Source organism: Hippocampus guttulatus, chromosome 10 (assembly GCF_054856545.1).
Source record: "Hippocampus guttulatus isolate MCC_2025c chromosome 10, RoL_Hgut_1.0, whole genome shotgun sequence".
In the NCBI taxonomy this organism is placed as follows: Eukaryota; Metazoa; Chordata; class Actinopteri; order Syngnathiformes; family Syngnathidae; genus Hippocampus; species Hippocampus guttulatus.
The window spans coordinates 8,296,417-8,319,459 of NC_141270.1; the positions used below are offsets into that span (position 1 = coordinate 8,296,417).

At 42.4% G+C, this 23,043-nt stretch overlaps 3 protein-coding genes across 4 annotated transcripts; 2 read left to right on the forward strand and 1 right to left on the reverse strand.

Annotated features, from left to right (window-relative positions):
• Positions 1–2,591: 2,591 nt before the first annotated feature.
• prokr1b (prokineticin receptor 1b) lies at positions 2,592–5,641 on the forward strand. The gene is made up of 2 exons (XM_086122638.1): positions 2,592–3,037; positions 4,767–5,641. The coding sequence occupies exons 1-2, from the start codon at positions 2,592–2,594 to the stop codon at positions 5,470–5,472; spliced, it is 1,152 nt and encodes a 383-aa protein (XP_085978764.1). The 3' UTR covers positions 5,473–5,641.
• A 6,783-nt stretch (positions 5,642–12,424) lies between these two features.
• plek (pleckstrin) lies at positions 12,425–18,487 on the reverse strand. Of its 2 annotated transcripts, XR_015102125.1 has the most exons (10): positions 18,287–18,487; positions 16,071–16,226; positions 15,814–15,995; positions 15,624–15,715; positions 15,335–15,519; positions 14,664–14,768; positions 14,487–14,570; positions 13,800–13,869; positions 13,522–13,716; positions 12,425–12,585 (listed from the first exon to the last, which is right to left on the reverse strand). XR_015102125.1 is itself a non-coding variant. In XM_086122647.1 (9 exons), exons 1-9 carry the CDS (start codon positions 18,326–18,328, stop codon positions 13,577–13,579), a joined length of 1,056 nt encoding a protein of 351 aa, XP_085978773.1. In that variant the 5' UTR covers positions 18,329–18,487; the 3' UTR covers positions 12,425–13,576. The 2 variants fall into 2 exon arrangements, 1 of the variants encoding a protein (XP_085978773.1); XM_086122647.1 differs by having other exon boundaries at positions 12,425–13,716.
• A 1,113-nt stretch (positions 18,488–19,600) lies between these two features.
• avpi1 (arginine vasopressin induced 1) lies at positions 19,601–22,102 on the forward strand. Its single transcript, XM_086121249.1, has 3 exons — positions 19,601–19,762; positions 20,659–20,981; positions 21,339–22,102. The coding sequence occupies exons 2-3, from the start codon at positions 20,659–20,661 to the stop codon at positions 21,580–21,582; spliced, it is 567 nt and encodes a 188-aa protein (XP_085977375.1). The 5' UTR covers positions 19,601–19,762; the 3' UTR covers positions 21,583–22,102.
• Positions 22,103–23,043: the final 941 nt, after the last annotated feature.

Consider the following 23,043-nt stretch of genomic DNA (forward strand, 5'->3'; position numbering starts at 1 on the left):
TGAAAGTCAAGTACTGCGCAGTACACTAAAAGACATTTTAAACTAAAGTAAAGCAAAACTACTCACCCTTTCAAGACACCTGACTGGCAGGTCATGGAAAGAGGACAGGAAGATGTCTTCAGAGCGATGCGGTCACCTTGTGGGGTTTGATCGGGATTGGTGTATTATGTTGAACAAGTATCAGCATCTTGACTGGATGACCCGTTCAGGGTGTACCTGGCCTGTAGCCCAAATTAAACTGAATGCCACCGCACACGCGACCCTTGCGCTATAGAAAATGATAAATGGCTGGATGGAGATAAGTGATAGTGAATGAAATTGTGTTACATTTTTGGTAATGGGCAGAGAGACGCTTTCTTGTATCGCAGTCAGTTTAATTTCCTGTTCTATGGTGCCATCACCCAAAAACAAAACAAAACAAAAACAAATTTAGATGCTCAAGATGTTGAAATCCAAATATCCAGAAAATCCCAAGGAGAAAAGTCATAGTGAAGAAGACATATGGATAAAGCTAGCTAACTATTATCCCATCTGGTGACTACATTGTGGGTGCACATTCTTATCCTTTTCATTTTCATTATCGAATGACTTGTCAAATGTTACACAAACTCTCAACACATCGAGTTGTTCCTCTTGTTTTCCAGCAACAGGGCAAGCGTTGGGTCGCTTCGTAATTGGCCATCGTAACCTTTCACGTCACAATCAAAGAGTCCGTGGCTCATCCCTGGTGTGGTCCGCACACACAAAGAGTTGCCTTGATAAATATTTAAAAGGTTTAACATTTACATGCCCTCTCATTAATCCAGGTCAATCAAAGGGCATTGAATTGATCGCAGCTGGAATGTTCTGTTTGTCTTAGGTACACGAATAAAGACACTCGAGCTGTATTTGTAAGTATGTTGCCCCTTCCCGACAAAGGATATCAAACCCTGACTATCTTTGCTCTTCTAAGGTTGTCCTTGAAGATTATCCTTTGATCTGAGATGTGTTCAGAGCGGATTTGACCCGATAATCGTGTTAAAAACAACTTCAGGGTGACAATCTCAAATATGAAATGTGTTTGATAGTTACAACCACAAATCTTCGTGTGTGTGTGGGGGGGGGGGGGGGGGGGATGACTTCAGTGGAGCTATTTGATTCTCTGAACTGTTGCATGAATGGAATGTCGCCAATCAAATAAAGAGGTGGCAGTAAATGGAAAAAAAAGTGTCCTACCTGGGGCGGCCCGGTGGTCCAGTGGTTAGCGCGTCAACCTCACAGTGCAGAGGTTCGATCCCGGCTCCGGCCTTCCTCTATGGAATTTGCATGTTCTCCCTGTGCCTGCGTGGGTTTTCTCCGGGTACTCCGGTTTCCTCCCACATTCCAAAAACCTGCATGGCATGCTGATTGAACACTTCAAATTGTCCCTAGGTGTGAGTGTGAGCGCGGATGGTTGTTCGTCTCTGTGTGCCCTGCGATTGGCTGGCAACCGGTTCAGGGTGTCCCCCGCCTAATGCCCGAAGACAGCTGGGATAGGCTCCAGCACTCCCCGCGACCCTAGTGAGGATAAAGCGGTTCGGAAAATGAATGAATGAATATATTAGTCAGAAAAGGTCACTATCAAACAAAAACGTTTTGAACTGTTTTCTTGATTGAAAAGAGGCAAGTGTATCAAATCAAACCAAATCAAATCGTTCCACTTTGAAACACGTCAATATATCGAGATACATATGGAATCGTATAGCTTAGATGTACCGGCAATTTCATTAAAATTGTTGCACTCTTAAAAAAAAAAAAAACCTAAAAACTCATTCTACAACGAATAAAAACGAGACTCAAACATTTTCGACAGAGTAAAATGATTAAAAAGCAATAAGCCTGCTCTAAAAACCTAAATTAAAACTGAATGTTAAAAAAAAATGTCAAAATGAAATAAAGGTAAATTAAATGAAAAGTCTCAAACCATTACAACCCTGTCAAGAAAAGAGGAAATAAAATGCTCAAATTCCACCCAATTATCAGTTTTTGTGTACTCCTCTTATGTGAACTTATTGGTGAGGTCCCAAATTGTATGCGCTTAAGAGACCACTTGACTTTTCTTTCCCTCTCTCAAGCCTATTATCCTTGCAGTCTACGCTGTGTAATACGAGGCTACAAATGCGCTTCGTGTTTTGATGTAGCTTAAAATGCCTTGTAACCAGACTGCGCTTAGTCTCGTGACACTGCCTTGCGATAAAGTTGACAAGGTTACAATAAATTGCATGAAGGCCATTTCTCGCTGTAGTGGCCGCAGCTAAAGTTTCCAGCCATATTCATAGCCATTTTTTTTGGACTGCACCACCTGCCATCCTCGATAACCTGCTGAAGGACTCGGGCAGTGTAATTTATTTTCCAATGATATGAATCCTGACCAGGTGTTGAATAATGCATAACTTTGTCTTACAGGTCGTGGTGACTCTCCAAATATGATTCACCCTCTTCAAGGCAAATAGTGTAGCAGTTAAGGTGTTTACAAGGAGTCGCTGCCTGGCTTCACCACAAAGACTCATCATATCCCCCCCGCCCCCCTAATTTTGAAAGTTCAAGTTGTTCCCGAACTGGTTCCGAACAAAATGGCAGAGTTAAACATCAGCCACCTGTTGACGGCTCCTTTTCCTGACAAATCGGATCATAACATTGACAACTACGACGTGGACTACGGCATTCCGCCCGATGAGATCCCTGACACTACACAGGGTCTGGCCTTCTACGTGGCCACCATCATCATCGGCGTTGTCCTCGCTTGCATCATGCTGGTATGCGGCTTGGGGAATTTCATTTTCATCGCTACGTTGACGCGTTACAAGAAGCTGCGCAACCTCACTAACTTGCTCATCGCCAACTTGGCCATTTCGGACTTCCTCGTAGCGGTGGTGTGCTGTCCATTCCTTGTCGACTACTATGTGGTCAAACAGCTGTCGTGGGATCATGGGTTGGTGCTGTGCGCTTCGGTCAACTATCTACGCACCGTGTCGCTCTACGTGTCCACAAACGCCTTGCTCGCCATTGCAGTGGACAGGTAAGGGCTTAAGGTCATTTGTAAGCCAATCAAAATGCCTTACAACACTTTATATACTCTCCATACTATTGGATTTATCATACATTCAATGTTTTAGTATGCAGAACACAGGTAATAAATATGTTTTGAACTTTTGTGTGGTAGCGACTGGATTTGAAATCACATGATGGGCCAAAAACGATGTGTCTTCAATTTTGAAAACCGATGACTTTCATGAAATTGTGTTTTCACTGAAGGTATGATGTCATTGCGGTGTCAACAATGTGAAATCCATCAATAGTACATTACAACAGAGATGCCATCCGAAGGAGTAAAAAACTGGTTCATGAATGACCTTGAAGCTTCATTTTCTATACTATACTATATAACTGTCACTCATCGTCTTACACATTAAACATACCATACAACCAATTAATGAAATGAAATAGTAATTGCAGACCTGTCGATCAATAATCCCACAAAAATATAGCGGTGGCGGCCCAGTGTTGCAGTGGTTAACGCATTGACCTCACAGTGCAGAGGTACCAGGTTCAATTCCAGTTCTGGCCTCCCTGTGTGTTGTTTGCATGTTCTACCCGTGCCTGCGTGGGTTTTCTCCGGGTACTCCAGTTTCTTCCCACATTCCCAAAACATGCGTGCCAGGTTAATGGAACACTCTAAATGGTCCCTAGGTGTGAGTGTGTGCGCGTGGATGGTTGTTCGTCTCTGTGTACCCTGCAATTGGCTGGCAACCGGTTCAGGGTGTACCCCACCTACTGCCCGAAGACAGCTGGGATAGGGCCCACAGCACGTCCCGCAACCCTTATGAGAATAAGCGGATCAGAAAAGGGAAGGATGGATGTCTCATTAACTTGAGCAGTGCAATAGGAGAACCACATTCTCTGTGGTCCATTGCACAGAAGATTATGTTGATGTCATATTTGAACAAACAGCCGTCAATAACACATACTTTGAGAATGGAGGGCAATCCAGCTGCGCTGATTCAATGGTGCGTGCCGGCTGACTGCGGAGAGCAAAACCGTTAAACAAATGTTTGTGCCATTTAGAGTGTTTGTATTGCATGAGGTGCTGGTATCATTTTAGTCACAGTCAGCTACTTCAAATTATATTGAACCAACTGCGTCATTTCTAGCGTACTATGAACAACCCCCATTTAATGTCTTTGTAGAGACACTTTCACTAATAGTTTACATGAGCGACTATCCTGCAGCCGCTCAGTGACCATAGGAATGAGTCATTGTCTGTTTAGAGCTACAACCCCCCCCCCCCCCAAAAAAAAAACAAAACAAAAAAAAAAACGATGTGTTTATTGACTGGCAATCAATCCAGGGAGTACACTGGCTTTGCCACAAAATCTGATGAGATAAGCCCCTAGATCGGCCATCAGCCAGAACTGGATAAGTGGTCAAAAGTGGTTCACCAAAAAGATAGTTTGCTAAATGTTTTTACTCCGACAAACAACAAATGATAGAAGAAATTAAGAACCAATAGAATGATTAATTAAATGACACTTCCTGAACAACAAAAAAAGGAAAAAAAATTGGACTAAACTTCTGTCCATTGCCTCGGTAGCATGTCAATAATCCATCCATCCATTGATCCACATTCTATACCGTTTCTCTTCATCAGGGTTGCAAGGAGCTCGAGCTATCCCAAAATGTTGGTCTCTCCAATTGGGAGATTGACCCGATCGACTGCCTCATCAACTTGATGTTGTCTATGTTCTCAGGTACATGGCCATCGTTCACCCTCTGAAGCCTCGAATGAAGTACGAAACCGCCTACTGCCTGATAACCGGAGTCTGGATTGTTCCCATTCTCATTTCAATTCCCTCGGCTTACTTTGCCTCGGAAACCATGTACCCTCACAGAGGCATCACGACGACCACTCACAAAGTCTTCTGCGCTCAAATTTGGCCCGTGGACCACCAGGCCTACTACCGCTCCTACTTTTTGCTCGTATTCGCCGTGGAGTTTGTCGGACCGGTGGTTGTCATGGCGATGTGTTATACTCAAATTTCCCGCGAGCTCTGGTTCAAGAATGTGCCTGGTTTCCAGACGGAGCAGATAAGAAAGCGACTGCGCTGTCGCCGCAAAACTGTGATGGTCCTGATTGGGATATTAATGGCATACATCCTGTGCTGGGCTCCGTACTACGGCTTCACGATCCTGCGGGACTTCCACCCGACGCTAATCTCCCGTGAGAAGAACTCACTGGTGGTCTTCTACATCATCGAATGCCTTGCAATGAGCAACAGCATGATCAATACCATCTGCTTTGTCAGCGTCAAGAACAACACGGTCACGTATCTGAAGAAGATTGTGCTGGTGCGATGGAGGTCAACTTACGCCCCCACTAGGACTGCGGATGAACTCGATTTAAGGACCTCATCCTTGCCTGTCACAGAGGAAATTGAATGCATTCATCTGAGGTGAACACGGCCATTAAAATCTGGATTGCTAATGTGAAGAATGGACTTGGAATCAATGAGGACACTCAATTAAATTTCACGGGTTTTATTTACTGTAATGCGAAAGCATATGAGGGGACAAATGCAGCATAGATTTCAGACAAAACAGGGAATGGAAAAACAAATTAGTTAGGAGCAAATCGCACGAAAGCTTTGGCATATCTGCTGCTAAAATTCCCTGACTTGATGTGTTCTGAAAAACAGCAAATCCTGTTTACAGCAAATTTTGCAAATATGACGAACAAACAGGTCAGTGTTTAAGATCTGGCATACATAGTATGACAGTGTTTTTTTTTTTTTTTTAAACATTCAAAATATGTTGGTTTTCTGCTTATTTCAAGCACGCTCCTGCATCTTATGTCTCTGCGGTTTCTGAATTTCCGGCAGTATTTTCTGAGCCAAGGAGAAAAATTTTCAGCGCCTAAATATACAGTAGATTGAATTTCTGATCTCGCCTCAGTTAAAACCTCCATTTACTTTCTCACTGTAAAATCTGGGCCTGATGAATCAATGAACACAAAGTTATTTGTGTGAATGTCGTCAGGGCAGACATAAAACTGAATCCTGCCTGATGCGATCAATGGCAAGAGCATTTAAGTATGTACAGCTTGTCACTGTACGTCGCTCGCACGATGAACAAAGTTAACACAAGGTTAACGTAATTTGGAGTAAATAATCAGGCACACCCTTGATCTTTCATTTTACACCAATGAGCTGCAGTAGTTGGAAATCATAAAATTTTTATGTAAAAAAAAAAAAGTCCCCCTCTGAGTGTATGACATTGTGTGGTGCCATTTAGTGGCGTGTTTGCTCTTCAATTGGTTTGCCATAAAGACTACGCCAATACAGACATTGTGCCTTTTTGTTATTGGTTACCCTTTCGATGACATTAAACGCAACATTTCACTCTGCTCACATGACTCAAATAAACAAAGGGAAAGAGCAACATGTTCGTACTCGGGTTGTAATTCTATCTTCATTCCAAAACGTATTTGTTTTCCCTCCTTGTTCTGTCTTCAGGCAGTAGGCGGGGGACACCCTGAATCAGGGCACACAGAGACAAACAAGCATCCACGCTCACACTCTCACCTAGGGACAATTTGGAGTGTTCAATCAGCCTGCCATGCATGTTTTTGGAATGTGGGAGGAAACCGGAGTACCCGGAGAAAACCCACACAGGCCCGGGGAGAACATGCAAACTCCACACAGGGAGGCCGGAGCTGGGATTGATTTGAATTACCTCTGCACTGTGAGGTCGACACACTAACCACTGCACCACCGGGCCGCCCTGAATATGACGCAACAAAGAGCATTCTGGTTTTTTTTATTTTTATTTTTTATTTTTTAAACTTCCTGCTAACCATAGACACACCCACCCTAATCTCAACCAACCAGGAACTGCCAGTTTTCCAATCAATCATCTGTGAGCAATGCAGCTTGCGCCACACCCGTTGCCAATCAACTCGTTTGTCAAAACCTTCGAACCAGATTGAGTAGGAGCGTGGGTGGTTGTTTGTCTTTGTATGCCCTGCGATTGGCTGGCAACCAGTTCAGGGGGTACCCCGCCTACTGACCAAAGACAGGTTCCGGCACGCCCGCGACCCTCATGAGGAAAAGCAGATTAATGGATGGATGGACTTTGCCCACTTAATGTTCCAAGTTTTGTTCTCTTTATTCATTTAATGATTGCACTTGTCTTCACTTGGACGTCGAGCTACCTTGTGAGTGACCTTCCAAAAATGGTGAGTCCTGACACAACACAGCACACACCTTTTGAAGTATGCAGATTGTGACCAGCAAAAAAAAAAAAAAAAGAGGCAATCGATATAATTTAATGTGAATGTCCTGATTTGTTAACTTGTTTCACGTAGAGTATTAACAGGAGCACAGAACTCACTTGACCATAAAATTCTCTGCTTTTGTCTGCTCGTTCTTTCCATAAATCAAAGTTATCGAGTCCGAATCATATTTGTGTGTGTGTGCATCATGGTCACGTTGACCTCAAGGCAGCTGCAACTCAAAACGCCATGATTCCATCTTGAGAAAAGCTGACAACAATGACAAGTCCTACAACTCTCTCCACATTTGGCTCCAGATTGTTTCAACTTTGTGTTTATTCATTCCTCTCATAGACGTCATGCTTTTTAGTTGCGTAAACTACGTAGTGAGTTTACCCAGGGAGAGCAGATTTGACATTAACGAGGAGTTGTTGTTTTCATTTCCCCCCCTGCAAATAATTCCACTGTTAACATTCTTTTTCCCTAAAAAGGTGGTAAAACATATTTGTCAGCAAAAGCTTGAAGATATGAAAACAGTTCATGTGAGACCAACTTTTTATAGTAGAGGAGAGGTAGCATAGATCAAATGATTCACGTCACGTCTGTCATGTGTGTTTGGATGCACATTTAAAAAAAAATCGACATGGGGCCCTCTCCCATTTGTAGTGTGTTGATATCTTGTAACTTAGAGAGTCGGTGCTCAAGATGTGCACCCACCAAGCTCTTCTCCTCCTCGCATCATTAGACGTGGTCTTGTAAAGTCCAGCCAACAAGTGATTAGATGATTACTGGAGGGCTGCCCTCCACCTGAATGACTGTTTGCATCCTCGCGCTCGCATTCCCCGCAGCCCGCTTGACAGTAAATCATTGGGTGCTCATGAATAATGATCCCCCACTGCAGCCTGGCCTTGTGCTCACGTTGGAGCCATTTGATCAATGCGCCTTTTAACAGGTTGAATGAGCAACTGAGCATTTGTCAACTTGTCCTGCGTGCGTGACTTCCTGTGCTCGCGTTGACCATTTCTTCTTCGGCGATGAGCTGTTTTTTTTTTTTTTACACTTGGTGGATATGGCGTCGAATGCAAATGTTGGAATCACTGTTCATGAGTGCAGTCAAGGGATTGTAGACTTGTAATGCAGCGTGTTGCCTCAAATACTGAAGTGGTCGTCCTAATAAATGTGAAGTTGTCGCATCCCCTTACAACTCAAACATTTTGTTTGGAGACTTCTCCTTTCCCCATGGGGGGGGGGATAAGAATGAATTATGTCAGTTGAGATTGCAATTATCAGCACACTGGTGTTAAAGGGCTAGCTGAGAGATCATCAGTGATGCCATGGAAAATATCAAAGTTCTCTTTTGCCTGAAAATTATTCGTGACATTTTTTTTTCCATCTAGCTTCTGCAATGTACAGTATAGTGGCAGGCAGTGCTCTTCCTTTAGGTCTGAGAAAGTACAATATATTTTTGCCTATTGTGACGACAGAATATGTCACAGCTTCCTGTGAGTGTCAATTAAAAATGTTGAATTAAATCGGGCTAGGTTTCTGACTGATGAAAACAAACGGTGTAAATTATCCGGCTAGCTGATTTACATGCTGGCCCTTCAAACATTGCGCAAATGGCCAATGTTTGACAATTGTTTTATTGTTTGTAGCCTTCAGTGATCTAAATATTTACAAAAGTTGTGCACAAGTCTCATCATTTATAGTATTACACATAAATATATACCATAACTTTGCATCATATATATATAAATGACATTTGCTGATAAGGTCAGCTTCAATTTTTTTTCCTCCAATCAAATTGGCATCACCCTTTCCCCAATAAATAACACCCAACAAAAAAAGCTGAGGCGCTGCAAGAGAATTGTAAAAGAAAAGGTAGATCGCCCGAGCTATTAGTAGCTGCATCGAAAGAGAAGCAAAACAGATCATGGATTTTCTTGTCTTTTTTTTCCCCCCCCCTCGCACAAGCACGAAACAATTTGGCCTTCCCATCATGGCCATCATTTGAATCCATTTCACCTGTCCCATTTTCCTGATTTTTATGTCTCTCCCTGTCGGCCGCGGCTGCTTTTGCATATATTGCCGAATGGGACGTGCGCCCTGGCACCACAGCTCTCTTTGCATTACAATCTGGCATAAGCACCAGCAAGTCATTTAGACTGCCCGAAACGTCCATCACAGAGAAACGTCCATCACAGAACTGTTGATGCTGCTTTCGGCCCTCGGGGTGAGGGCGGAATGCTGATCGCCTCCTGTTTAAGTAGTCATGGTGACTGCATGCAAACAACGATGTGTTAGCGACTCGTACCGTCTGTATGTGTGTTAACCAAATGGCCGTCAGCACCAGGAAAAGTGTTGAGAGCTTTGGCTTTTATCTTTCATGTATTGTTCGACTAATGCACTGGGCTGATGGGAGATCACTGCAGACGGTATAATAGAAGACGGAGATGAGTCATACAGTTGAAATAGCATCTAGATAGATAAGAAAAAAATACTTATATATGACATGTACATACTTAGGGCTCTACCAGTTTCACTAGTTTTCATTGATTAGGTGTCAAACATGAAACACTTCTGACCATTAGATCCAGGAGCCTCTTTTAAAAAAAATAATAATAATCACATTTATGGGTGTGCTTTAGCTTCTGCTACTCTAACAGGAGCTAATCTATGCTTTGATTACTATTTTAACCATCTTTAATTGGTGTTAAAAATTTCAAGACTTGCCTGTTTTGTTGGAGCAGAAATCTGATCTACTGTATTTCAAATACGATAGCTTTTGAACTGTGATTTGAGGTACCTGGAGTGAAATGTTACATTTTCCCATGTTTAGGAGACTTTTTTTTTTTTAGCACATCCCCGGTTATAAGAAGGTAATTCATTTCTTTAATAGGTCACATTAAGAGAAAAAGTTTTAAAATACATACTTTAAAAAAACAAACTATAACACAATCCTGGCATTTAAACAGAGAGGGGGGTAGACTTTATATATTCACTGTAGTTTTTTTCATCACTTTTCCTGTTCCACCACCAAGCAAAAACCTGTTTCTGAAAGATATCTTTTCCAAGATGATTGACCTCGTAGCCATTGTAAAAGGTCCGATTCTAATATCAGTTCGCTGACGTACTCCTTTTGTCAGTGACTAGCCAGTTTATTGGATTAATTAAGACAAACGCAGATCAATATGGACAGAAAGGAACGTTTTATCAAATTTTACCATCCAAACTTAGGACAGGATTGAGGTAAGATGAAGTTCATTTCTTCAAAATCTCATATCAGTGCTATATTGGAGGATCTTGTTTTGGTTTCTCTTCCCTCTGGGAGGATATTAGTTTTCATTCGTCTCTCCGTCTATGTTTGCATTAACTGACTTCTCGTGGAGGACATTCAGCAGAGTTAAATCAATTTTTATCTTGTGGCAAGCCTCGGGCTCTTTTTGTGCGAGTACATCCAGACGGGCTTCTTTGTAGCTCCCGGCGTGACCTTTTTTCAAATGACAGTGGGGGAATTATTTTAAGATGCCGTCTACTCCAAATTGAAAGACTTGAATGGATTCATTTAGGAACTTTTCTCTGCTGCCCAGCAACCCACCAGACTCACAAATTGTCCAGCAGGCATCATTTGGGAGTATGAAGGTCACTGGGATTGAATTTCATAAAAGCGATTGTGTATTAATTGATCTTTTAATTTGTCGGGCACATGGTTATGTTCTTATGTGATTTGGATGGACTATGGGAACTGTATTCATCCATATTCTACTCTGTGTATTAATAAACAGACTAAATTCATATTAAGTTGCAGCAACTTGGGAAATGCTTGTACATTGATTATCAAAGTGCAAGGTTATTTGATTCTTAAATGTTTAGATAAAGGAACGGCATGGCTAAGTGATAGAGTGGTCGTCTCTCAACCCAGCGGTTGGGGATTCAATCTCTGGTTCTTGCGATCTTGTTGAAGTGTCCTTGAGCAAGATCGAGAACCTCCTGATGCTCGGTGCGTTAGGTGAGGAAGATGGTGTGAAGCGCTTTGAGTGCCAAAGCTAGAAAAGCGCTATGCAGGTGGTAGCCCAGATTCAGGTATGATTAGGATAAAAACATATTCTGATACAAATATAGTCGGTAGCGATATCCTCAACACCATTCTTGCTCCATTCTGTACTTAAGATGATATATTTTAGTGATTATCGCCTGTCATTTCACACCACGGGACTGTCGTCGATCGGTTTTATTCAATCTAATGGCCGGTTCAATACACGGGACCCCCAAGTGGCCTTTGGTGATGACTGGATGAAAAATATCCCTCACAAAAGCAAAACGTACGTATTTCCTCGTAGTGCCATAGCCCCGAGATGCCAGGCCTCAATTACTCACCAGCATGTCGTCTGCAAGACAAACACCTACCTAAAGTGCTTTCTTTTTAATTGACCCAGACTGCAAATGTATGCAATTTGAGCTCTCTAAATTAAATCATATTTCCGTATGTTTTGGATGCCGGAAGGAAAACAATTTTGTTCTTATGCCATGGCAACCACTGGATTGCCTGCTTTTGTGAACTCTCTTATTGATAGCCCGTGATAGTTGTCTTGCACTTTGGAATTAATGAGTTTGTTGCAGGGCTTGTTCGGTATACTTGAATAACTACGGAACCGAATCAATAGACATGCATTTACTTGTGAGCTATCATGTTGAACTCTATAAATCTTTGTAAAACACAGAATGTAATTTAAGACAACATAAATTCCCCCAGGTGTGTTCAATGATCAAGCTGCAATTTTAAATGACCTCATTTTTTCGGTATACTTCCCTGCATACCTTTTGCAACATCCGTTAGCGTATTGTGACATTTTTGTCGGTTCAAATATGTGGCCTGGCTCATTGCTCAAAGGCTGGGTAACACCTGTGGTACATAGTCATCTTTTCAATTCTACTACTGTTGTACTCGACAATATCATTGGGTAGACCCGTGGCGCCCTCCTGTGTTAAAAATGGGAAACGCACAAGGCTCGGTAACTTTTTATCACTAGCAGGGGCGGTTCTGGATCAATTTCACTGAGGGGGCTGGGCTGGGGCCAGGGGTTTTGATGGGGGGGGGGGGGGCACATTCAACCCAGGGCTAAAAAGACAGATTTGAAATCTTATTTGACTTTTTATTTCTTCAGACTTTGAAATTGTAGTCATAACATTACAGTGATGAGAAAAAACAGTATTAGGAGGGCTAAAATGTCTGCAAGCATAACAATACGCCGTGTCCATCTGTTGAGAATATTCAAGCCAGGGGATGACATGGTACCAGCCTGCCGGGGACAAAAATTGCAAATACACTGAAGCTAGATGTTTTACATGCATATAATCATCCAAATTTTAAAAGGCAATGTCTTATATATTGATCCTGTTAAATAAAAAGGGAGACTAAAAAAGTTACACACACACACACACGTACACACAAACACGCGCACACACACACACACACGCACACACAAACACGCACACACACACACACATGCGCGCGCGCACACACGCAAATAGCACTCGTGTCATGGTAATTTCCTTCTCTGCGGACTGCTTCTCATTTTCCCGCTCATTTTTAAGTGGTGCAGCGCACTAAAGGGTCCGACTAGAATGTTAAATCACGCACTTTGGTTCCACCTTTCGCGTCGGCGACTCGGCACGACTGCGTAATCTGCGCTCGGAGGGGGGGCCACAGGGGGGGCCAGAATCGGTGCTACAGAGGCACTGGCCCCCGTTGCCCCCCCAGAACCGCCACTGATCACTAGTATACAGTATTTTATTTCACATTTATAAGTGTTCACCATTCTCTCCTTGTCTGCGTAATCCTCAGTTATGTAGCGAAAAACCCCCCGAAGAAATGAGGTTATTTGTGCTTTTAATCCAACGCAAAGTGGTAACATGACAATGGCTCATTAACATATACGGTGAGGTTATGACTAAAATTCCCTCTACAAATATATAATACACACATTACAGAGAAGCTCAAGCATAGTTTAATGAATAAAATAAAGTAAGCAGCAGACCTTTACGTATTAATACACACCCACGTTTCCAGCCAGGAATTCCGTGCACATGCATGTGCTGATATGATAGCACACTATCTCTAACTTCATGAAAGCGGAAATGAGAAGCGAAACGTGAGGCAGTTACGCAGTGCTCCTTGGACTACAATTTTCAGATGACTCGAACGCAACCTTGAAGTCGTGAGAAAATGCACACACTTCTCGCTTTGCTATCGAGCACCTCCATCCATAAATGAGAGCCTGCAGACCAATTCTAATTCCCAGTTTTGGACACTTCTTGCACGGCTTCGATCCACTCCTTTCTCTCCTCGGCAGTGGCCGCCTGCAGGAAGTAGTGCGTTTCATCAGAGGTGATGATTTCAAAAAGGTTGCCGTCCACGTCGTATCTTTTGGCTGGAATCGCAAGAGGCAAGTGATTGAGAGATGAAAAGGTACTGAGGAGCAAGAAAGGGGATCACGTGTGTTTCTCAACCTACCGTCGGGCACAAAATCCACAGCCGTGACCACGCAGCCCCGCAGGTAGATGGACCCCAGGGGGTCATCACCCTAAAAATAAAGATTTTAATTTCAGCATGTAAAAGCTAGTTACGCTTAACTTCATTGGTCTGAAAAATATTTTCTATAAATCTATCCATGCCAGCTACCTAGAATGACTGGCTGAACAATTAAATGCTCTTCCATTAGATGGCACAACGTACAATTTTTTTCTGTGGATGAACCTGTTTCCACTCATACAACAGAATAAAAGCTTTCCCACTCAGCAATCATTGTTTTAGGAATGCGTAGCACAGGTGTCAAACTCAAGGCCCGGGGGCCAGCTATGGCCTGTCATGTCATTTTATGTGGCCTGCGAAAGCAAATCAAACGTGTCAATTTCTATGATGATTGCTAAGAATTTTAACATTTCAACCTCTCATATATAATAAATAAGCGAGATATTGTCAGCATTTTCTTGTTACCAAATCCCTGATTACACTATTTGAAACAATCGTTGAGTGAACCATTAATCTTGACTTCATTCCACGTTTTCATAGTCATAACGGCCCTCCATGAGAAACGGTCACTACGATGTGGTCCGCGACAAAAATGAGTTTGACCCCCCTGACATAGAGCATCGCACTTAAAGAGGACAGTAACTCTTGGAGGGGAAATGCAGTATTTACCTTGGTGGGATTGTAGTAATGCATATAGGCAGGGTTACTCCTCAAAATGAATTTCCGGACTTTCCAGTTTTTTCTCTTGTGGCCCTGTGAACGTTGATGCAATGAAGATCGGAAGCTTCTTTCCGTCACATTGCTATTGGACTCAAACTCTTTGTCAAGTTATTTTACTTAACTTACCTGTTTCAGCAAACAGCCTTGTTTCACGATAATACCTCTGAATTCTTCCTTGACGAGAGTGTCCTCGTCACTGGAGTAGCCTTCGCAGAAGAATCCGCTGTCTGCCTGTCACAAAATCACACACGCCTAAGACACAATCTAAGACCTGCATCCAAAACCGCTGTCTATCACTTTCCAAACCAATTTACTCGATAAGACAGTCTGAGTGTCTCAGACTGACAAAGGCTCTTGAGATCATCATTTTTACGCGCTGCTGACTTAGCTGACCATGTAAGGGTGAATGTTAAATGACTATGACTGAGACCTTAAAACAAGTTCCTCTTTTACAAGTCTTGCCTTTTGGACCCTTTAAAGGGGGAGTCAAGCACAAAATGTTCCTTACAATAATATGTTCCTTGTACCTTCACGAGTCAAAACACTGCGTTCGGATTCAGATTGCATTCCTGGGATATGAGTTAAGCAGCAAATCCAACCCGTTTTTAGCTATCTGAGGGCGCGGCCATTTTGGTACTTTCTGTCGTGTGTGTGGCTCTTGTATTGGATTTCACTGAAAAAGAGATAAAAGGCTCTCTCCGCTGTTGGAAACAATGGACCACCGCTAAGTATAATTTCTCAAGGATTTTTTTTAAGCATCCTCAGCAGAGCCCAATAAATTATGTGCATCAACTTACAAAGTAGTATAGAGCATCGGTCTGATCCAAGAAGACGGACTTCTCCCTGCTCACCGCACCCTCCTTAGAAAGATCGCCGGCGGGCTGCAAGAAGCCCTCGTTTAGGAGCCCTGTGGCTAACATGAGCGCCTCGGGCCTGTTCCTGGCTTTCTCCTTGGAAATGAGCCACTCCACCACCGTTGAACCTTTTTTTTTTTTTTTTTTTTTTTTTTTTTAAAGAAAACATGAAACCTCATCGTGAAACTTGGCATCAGTGGGGGGGAAAAACAACTGACAAAAGCAACGCTACCAGTGAAGCAGTGGTTGAAGATTCTGTTCTCTCGCTCCAGTTTCAACTCCTTGACCCCTTCATCCTGGTCTCTCAGCTGAGTATACAGCTCACTAAGAGAACACAAATGGGGGACTTTAGTGAGATATCAAGCAAGACTCTCACATTAGTTACTTTTGGACTTAGTTTGTGCGGAATGTAGCGACCCTACGTCAGGTTGATGGTGTCGGGCAGGCGAATGGAGCGTCTGGTGGACTTCCTGGCAAACCTCTTGCCCCCTTGCAGGCACCGAACAGCCCTCTTGATGTCCTTCACCCACACTTCCCTCTCCTCCACATACGACGCTTGGAAGAAATGCTCCTGTTTCTTGTGCGTGGTGATCTTGAACACCAACTGGAGAATGAAATGAGATCTCACTGATGCGCATTTCTGCTGCAAGTAATGTGTGTGTATCCGACACGGGCGTACCATTCTGTTGCCACAGTCCTGACAAGGACTGATGATTGCGGCCCCCTTAAGTGGGATCATTCCTTTGGGAGACTGGTCTGTTTTCTTCTTGTAGAATTCCAGCCCGTCTTCAGACAACACCACCCACACAGCCGTCCAGTAGTTCAACAGTGACCTCTTTGAGCCACCAAGACATGACATTTTTAGATGAATGTTTATTTGTACTTGGTATTATTCTTCTTTTTTTGTGTGCATACGTCTTAAGATGATAATAGGGTGAATGGATGTGTCACTCACACTCGACATTTCAGATTTTAACTCGTCAAATTTCAAATGCTGCATTGGCGTAAATGTTCTGTCGTCTCTCCATCGCCTCCCCATTTTCAGCCTCTCGACCTCTGTCAATCTCTTTTTATGTTGAAGCAAGAATCTTTCAGATTTGGATCAACTAGCGTAAGATACTGGGTGTTACTTTGGTCAAACCTTTAAAAGAAATATGGAAGGGTAAAGTGTGTGGAATTTAGGGTCATCTAGTGGTAAACTAGTAGAATACAATGACCAAAGCTCAAAGCGAGCCTATTTTGAAGCACTATGGTGCCTCAGAGAGACCATACTTCGCAAACTCACTGCCATTTTTTTCAGCAAAAGTGCAAGCAAAATGTCATCGCAAACGACTTCTGGTATTCCCTCAAGTGACTGAGTAAGTGCATGATTGTTGAGGAACTACGTTCGTCAAGTTTGTTTCCTTCGAATATCTGTAGCAGAAAGATGGCGGCGGAACAAGTCAGCCTGTAGGGGAGACGCGAGCTATGTAATGTAATTAGCGATTACATCACCAACAATTACAGCCAAGAAATTACGTTGATGTGATATAACGTATTGAAATTAATAACTTAAAAATAATGAACAGTGAAAATCAACACATTTTTTACATGCTGTCCTTTTTATGTTTTTACTTTCTGCTTGACACACTTTTAACTTTTTCTTTAGAAAAAAAAAGTAGCTCTCTCTGTGCCATAATCATGACCAGAATCATAATAATGTGTTGTAGTAAAACAGAGACCGGCTTTATTCCGAAAAATTGTGCACAATACTATAATCCACTGTAAAGATTCACAGTTTAACGGTCTGCGTCTGGATGGATGTAAGGCTTGAGGAGCCGACGATGAGAAGAAAGGAGCGTTAGCGCGGAGCGCCGATGCAGATTTGGAACTGGGAGTCGCGGCTTGGAGTTTGAAGCGGATTACGTGGGACAGGAGAAGTGAAGGAATCTCTTTTCGTCAATGGACGCTACAGCTTCGTGTTTGCTTTCAAAACTTAGCTTGTAGCAGACGTGTGCACATTTTCAGCATGACGTCTCTGATCCACTGGTGAAAGGACACTTTGATCCTCTCCTCTTTCATCTATAACTGCTTCAGACAACAAAATGTATGCAGAAAAGTGGTGAAGATTGCACGACTGTCTGTGTCCTATGTGTTGTGTTGTGTTATTTTTGTTATTTTGACTTCAAAATGGCGCCGCGAGAGTGGCTGCCTTTCCAGCAGCTCCTATATTTTGTTGTTCTACTTCTTCCTTTGATAACTTTGCTGCTGTGAATTGGGAATTTCTCCATTGCGAGACTAATAAAGGTTTTCTTATCTTATCTTTAAATATCAACACTGATCTTCATTACACGACATTTACATAAATGTTTGAAAACAAGCAGTTCTAAAATATTCAATGCGACTGTATTATACTTGAGTTAAATTAGATGTAGATGCATACTGCAATTACTCATCAAGGCAAGAATCACCTTGATTTGGACTGTCACAATTGCTGTTGTAAAGATGATCATGGTTAGAATTCTGTGTTGTCACATTTTATCTTGTACCGTCAATATTCCCATCTAATGTTGAAGTTTCCTTTATTTTATCCCTGCATGAACTAGTGGTTGCACAGACACACAAGAGCAGTGTAGGCCTCGAGGGTCCTTGAACTCAGTACTGTCACACTTAAAACTAAACACAAGCTGCCTGCCTCATGATCACACATGCCTAATTGTTGAATTGCTTGGAAGAGAAAGAACAAAAATAACCTTGGGGAATGAACATTCTGCTTCACCAAGACTGCTCACGTGGCAGCCCACTCTGGTGTAATTCGATTACACTTGCCTTCTGCGAGGACATTGTATAAAATGGGACACTTTTTGTGTATGTGCCGCACTGGAGGAGTCGATATGAGGAAGTCGGTGTTCTTACCTTTTTCACCAAGTAACCCTCTCTGATCTGTTGAGGCTCCATCACTCATCTGTTGCTTTACTGTCCCCTCCGTGCTTCTTTGTAGAGCCGGTGCACTGACTTATCTCACTTTTTTTGTGTGTGTAAATATTCTACCCGCTTGTCATAAAAACCGCAAACGACAAATGAGCAGGAAGGGGGCCTTGTGTGTGTGTGTGCGCGTCAGATGAGCCGTCCATCAACTTCCTCTTTTTGTCAGCTGACATTTCTGACACTCAACCTTTGACACTTTTTGTCACATGACTCATTTTGCAAATGTTCTTTATCCATCTTGGGTTTTTTTCCCATTCATTGCAAAGCATAGGCTATATTTATGCTGTAATACTGTAGTGTTAAACATTTGAAATTTTTGACACTTTCATGTTTATCGGCTATTCCTGATAAAATACCTTTTCCTCCCCTTTGCTTTTAGTATTGGTGGTCATGACTAACACGTTTGGAAAATACAGGACAGTATTCCGTCATGACTGACAAATGGTGGAATTTTGGGATGCACGTATTTGCTGACTTAAGTCTGTCTTTCACAGGTTCCTGTTTTATTCATTGCTCATGCAACATTGTGCTCATGGTTACTCGAAAAAAAATGGTAAACATTTAAATATTCATCCTGTGACATTACTTGATGGTTGTATTTGATTTAAAAATGTGTATTAAAACGTGATAGTAATGTTCATCCTGTATTTGTATACTGCTTCATATACATTATTAGTAGAGTTTTTGTGTTTGATAACTTATGTTAAACACAAGTACTTCATTGGGCACCATTTACGATAATTAATTGGGCACAATCCCCCAAAACCCAATCTGTTACTCTCTTGGCACACTTCTATAGGCTTCTATTAAACACCATTTATAATCCACATTTCAACGAGGTGCAACTTTAAAAAATGTGGGAGGTAAATACTGTACAAAAAAATGTGGCCTGACCCCTTTCGTTTATAAAGAATTCATGATGGATGGCATTTGCCAATTGCCATACTCGGAAACCCTCCGACCCCTCACAAGGAAGTGCAAAATTACAAAATAAAGGCTGTCTCCGTAATTATTCCACAATACACTGACGGCGGGTTAAACGTCACTGCTCCAAACTCATTTTATGTTTACTAAACGGACCACTCGTGCCAAAATGCCCGATTGACGTCAAAGGAGAAGACTGACGTATTGCAGAGGCGGGGCCTTTCTTATAGCCTGCCTCTTCAACTTTTTGATTGGCCCTTGTAAATCTCTTCCCCGCCTACTGTGACGGATCTTCTCCCTTCATTGGATTGTGGCGCGTCAGCGATGTAACCGGCTCAAGGACACAAAGGGATCACCAAGGAACCAACAAAAATGCTCACGTCACACACCGTGGCAGCGTTCATTGAAAAACAAAGCTGTTGGCTGCATCAATGAAAATGCTACACAAGTGACTATTGTCGACACAAGACCATTATTTTGGTAAGTTTTTTCAATTTTCAATTTTTGTGCGTCAGTCCAGTAGGGTGTATGTAAACATAAACACACGTGTCGACTCAGCCAGTTATATAGTGACTGCATTTGTTTGTGAATATTAAGTATTTTATCTCGAGAGCCGTATTTTCCAGAATTATAGTATTATTAGTTGGTTGTTTCAGCTGTGTTTTGTCACGACAGTTAATTTGCCATCAGTACACTGCAGCTAAAAGGCACGCGAGAGACAAATTGTCGTCTTTCATCATAACTCATGCATATGACACCCCGTTATTTAATAGTTACGTTGTAGAATTGTTAAACGAGCCGGTCAAAGAGTGTGTTTTGATGTGTCACGACGAACTACTGTTAATCCACGGCCTAACGTTCACTGACCGGAATTTGTGACCCAAATTGAGTTCAGCCTTTTGTCACTATGTGAATGATCTGCTGGTGCTCCACTTACAAGCTGCAATAGAACATTCTTTTAAAGTGGAGTTAATAAATCTGGTTTAAGAAGCACAGCAGTAGACCCCCAAATGTAATGATACATCTGACGCTAACGTAATCCTATCAAGCTAATATTTAGACCACCTTGGACCTTGTATAACGGAACTTCCACAGCAACACTATGCATGTATATGTGTGTGCCTTTATAATATTTACTTGAAAATATTTAATGTTATGTTTTGGTTCTGTAGTTATCATACTTATCCTGTTTGTGACACAAATATTTTTCTCTTTTGGCATTAGAAAAGGCAAAAAGCTCATGACATGTGAAATGTCAATTGTGGAGTTTCTTTAGAAGCTGCTGATGTCTCATCCATGTTCTGACTTGAAACTGTTATTTGCATCGTTTTACAGCACAGCCCTTGTATGTCACCTTGCCCTGCATTTTTCCTCAGATGGATAGTGGGCCCGCATCCCCTCCTTCGTCCGTGGTGGCTAACCCCTCCACCCTGTGGCGCCTGGCTGAGAGGCGAGCACGCAAGGCTGGCTCTGGGAACATCTTCAGCAATGTGAACCTGTGGCAACTCCAGAGACTTTTCAGGGCTGCTGGTGACCAGGATGCAGAACAGAGGGCCCAACTAGTTTGGGCCCACAGGGATGAGACGGAGTTAGCCCAGGCCCTGGTGGGACTTAGGACCCGGAGTCATGGCAGACTCCTGAGGGCTAGCAGGAGGGACTTAATGGGCACACACTGGTTACGGGCCTTCAATCATCTCAGGTACAATCAGTCTCATACATGGACACAATAAACCTGTACAATTCGTATGGGACAGGGACTGAGTAATTGACCCACCCCCTAGAGATGTTTGTATTAATAATTCAAACTGCAATTATACCACAAACTATACTGAAGTGTGTGTGTGTGTGTGAGTGCCACTAACAACCCAGACTAAACCCTCCTCGAGATGCTCAGTAAAGACACCAATGACTGCTTCCCGATTAGCAAGTGCGTTGGTCCCATTTTGTGAAGAGCACTATTTTTATTTTTTTAAGGAAATAGGTTGGGATGGGTTCGCTCTACGTTGAAGATACTTGAAGGTTCTTATTCACACTAAAATGTTTTCATTTCACTTAGGATTGAAGAGGGCTTCCCAAGCAGTCAGGAAAAGGACTCTGGTGAAGAGACAGATCCAGAAGCTGCGCCTCACAGCAGCGAAGGCCCACATCAGCACACTACAACTGAGCAAACTACAGGGCCTTCGGCGGTTCTAAATGAGAGCCGAGGCAGAAGGTCAGAGAGACCGCCTCGATCTTTCTCAAGCTCGAGGACAAGTGGAGAGAGTGACCCTGACAGATACCTCCACAGAATACAACACTAATGGCGTGAAGAAGTCAAAGGAGATTTTCGTCCTCAGAATACAACACTAACGGCGTCAAGAAATCAACAAAACTTGGACCAAGGGCACGTTTTATTAACCTCTAGGAAGGGCAATGTATTCATTGCTAGGTAGCAGGATATCAGCGCGACAGTTTGTCTATTTAGGGATGTTTTGTTTATGATAGTACAGACTTACAAATGACTTAACTGAGCACAATGAACCAGTTTGCACAGTGGCATAAGAATGCGTCGTCAGATACTCCCGTTTTACAGTTTTTGTGTTTTAATATTGATGACTTACAACTCAGACAATCTATTTACTGTAATTATGACTTGACCATTGCTGTATTGATACTTGTGGATCTCCATTGCAAATCGAAGACCCCTTGTACAGTACCAGCATATATTACATGTAAGAATGTATTTTTGGGATTGAAGGAAAACACTACCAACCTTATAAAATATGTTTCAATGTAATGTTAAAGCCTATGGTAATAAAGTACTGTACTGTTTGGTCTATAGTTTTGTTTTTTCATTTATTTGTTCAACCAGGCAAAGATGAATTAATTCAAACTGCATGTCGATGTGATCGGCATTCAGAACCTCAAGAAAAAAAAAAATCCAGCATTAAACTTTGTGGCAGATTCATGGTCATGTTAAGTTAGCTACGTTTATGTTGAAACAGAATGATCTCAAATCAACCATTTAGTCGTTTCAAACCACAACCTTTATTGTACCACTGTAGCCTTATTTCTGTGTATTACATTCACACAGCTCATGTGTACAGATATGGGAGTACCGCAAACACTCACTGGTCTGTTCAATAGTACAGTATACCTCATGATGCTAGTTCATTTAGTGTTCGTGAAACGATCACACTGGAAGGTCATCCTAATCGGGGTATTGTTGACGTTAACATCGGAGTATGTAAACACGATGCTGTGCAGTCTTATACCACTGCAAATTACACCCAGAGTAAATATACCGTTAAAGTTATAAACAGTGACATTTTCAAAAACTATCCAGTTTAGGGGTGCCGAAATCCGGCCCTCATAAGCCCTCATGCAGCCTGTTTTCGATGTCTCCTCCTTTCAGCACATGATACAAATGATCAGCGCATCAGCATTCTCTTGAGAACTCAACTTGTAATGCTCGTAGAGGCCGCTAGGTGACGCTACTGTTTTGCATTTTAAATTGCACGCGAGAGTCAAATGAAGTTCATACTTGTCGGGCACGGACATTTCAATCGGGCATATTTAACTGCAAACGTGTAGACGTTTATTTTTCAGCATATGTTGTTTTCTGCCTTGGCCTACCAAGCTGATGAATTTATGGAGGTGGATAAGTTGCAAAGTTGTGATCTCAGATCCAGCCAGTTTGAATACAGTAATGTACGGCGGTGGAGCAACAGGAAATGTTCACAGTTGCTTTTGAGAAACTTGGGGGAGGAAGTAAAACAAAA

Bases quoted from the DNA above. Each gene is read 5' to 3' on its own strand.
- prokr1b (XM_086122638.1), top strand. From the start codon at position 2,592: ATGGCAGAGTTAAACATCAGCCACCTGTTGACGGCTCCTTTTCCTGAC. The intron at 3,038-4,766 runs GTAAGGGCTTAA...CTATGTTCTCAG, and splicing joins CTCGCCATTGCAGTGGACAG to GTACATGGCCATCGTTCACC.
- plek (XM_086122647.1), bottom strand. From the start codon at position 18,328: ATGGAGCCTCAACAGATCAGAGAGGGTTACTTGGTGAAAAAG. The intron at 15,996-16,070 runs GTACGCCCGTGT...TTCATTCTCCAG, and splicing joins AGGACTGTGGCAACAGAATG to TTGGTGTTCAAGATCACCAC. The intron at 14,571-14,663 runs GTAAGTTAAGTA...CAACGTTCACAG, and splicing joins AAGGCTGTTTGCTGAAACAG to GGCCACAAGAGAAAAAACTG.
- avpi1 (XM_086121249.1), top strand. From the start codon at position 20,659: ATGGATAGTGGGCCCGCATCCCCTCCTTCGTCCGTGGTGGCTAACCCC. The intron at 20,982-21,338 runs GTACAATCAGTC...CATTTCACTTAG, and splicing joins CGGGCCTTCAATCATCTCAG to GATTGAAGAGGGCTTCCCAA.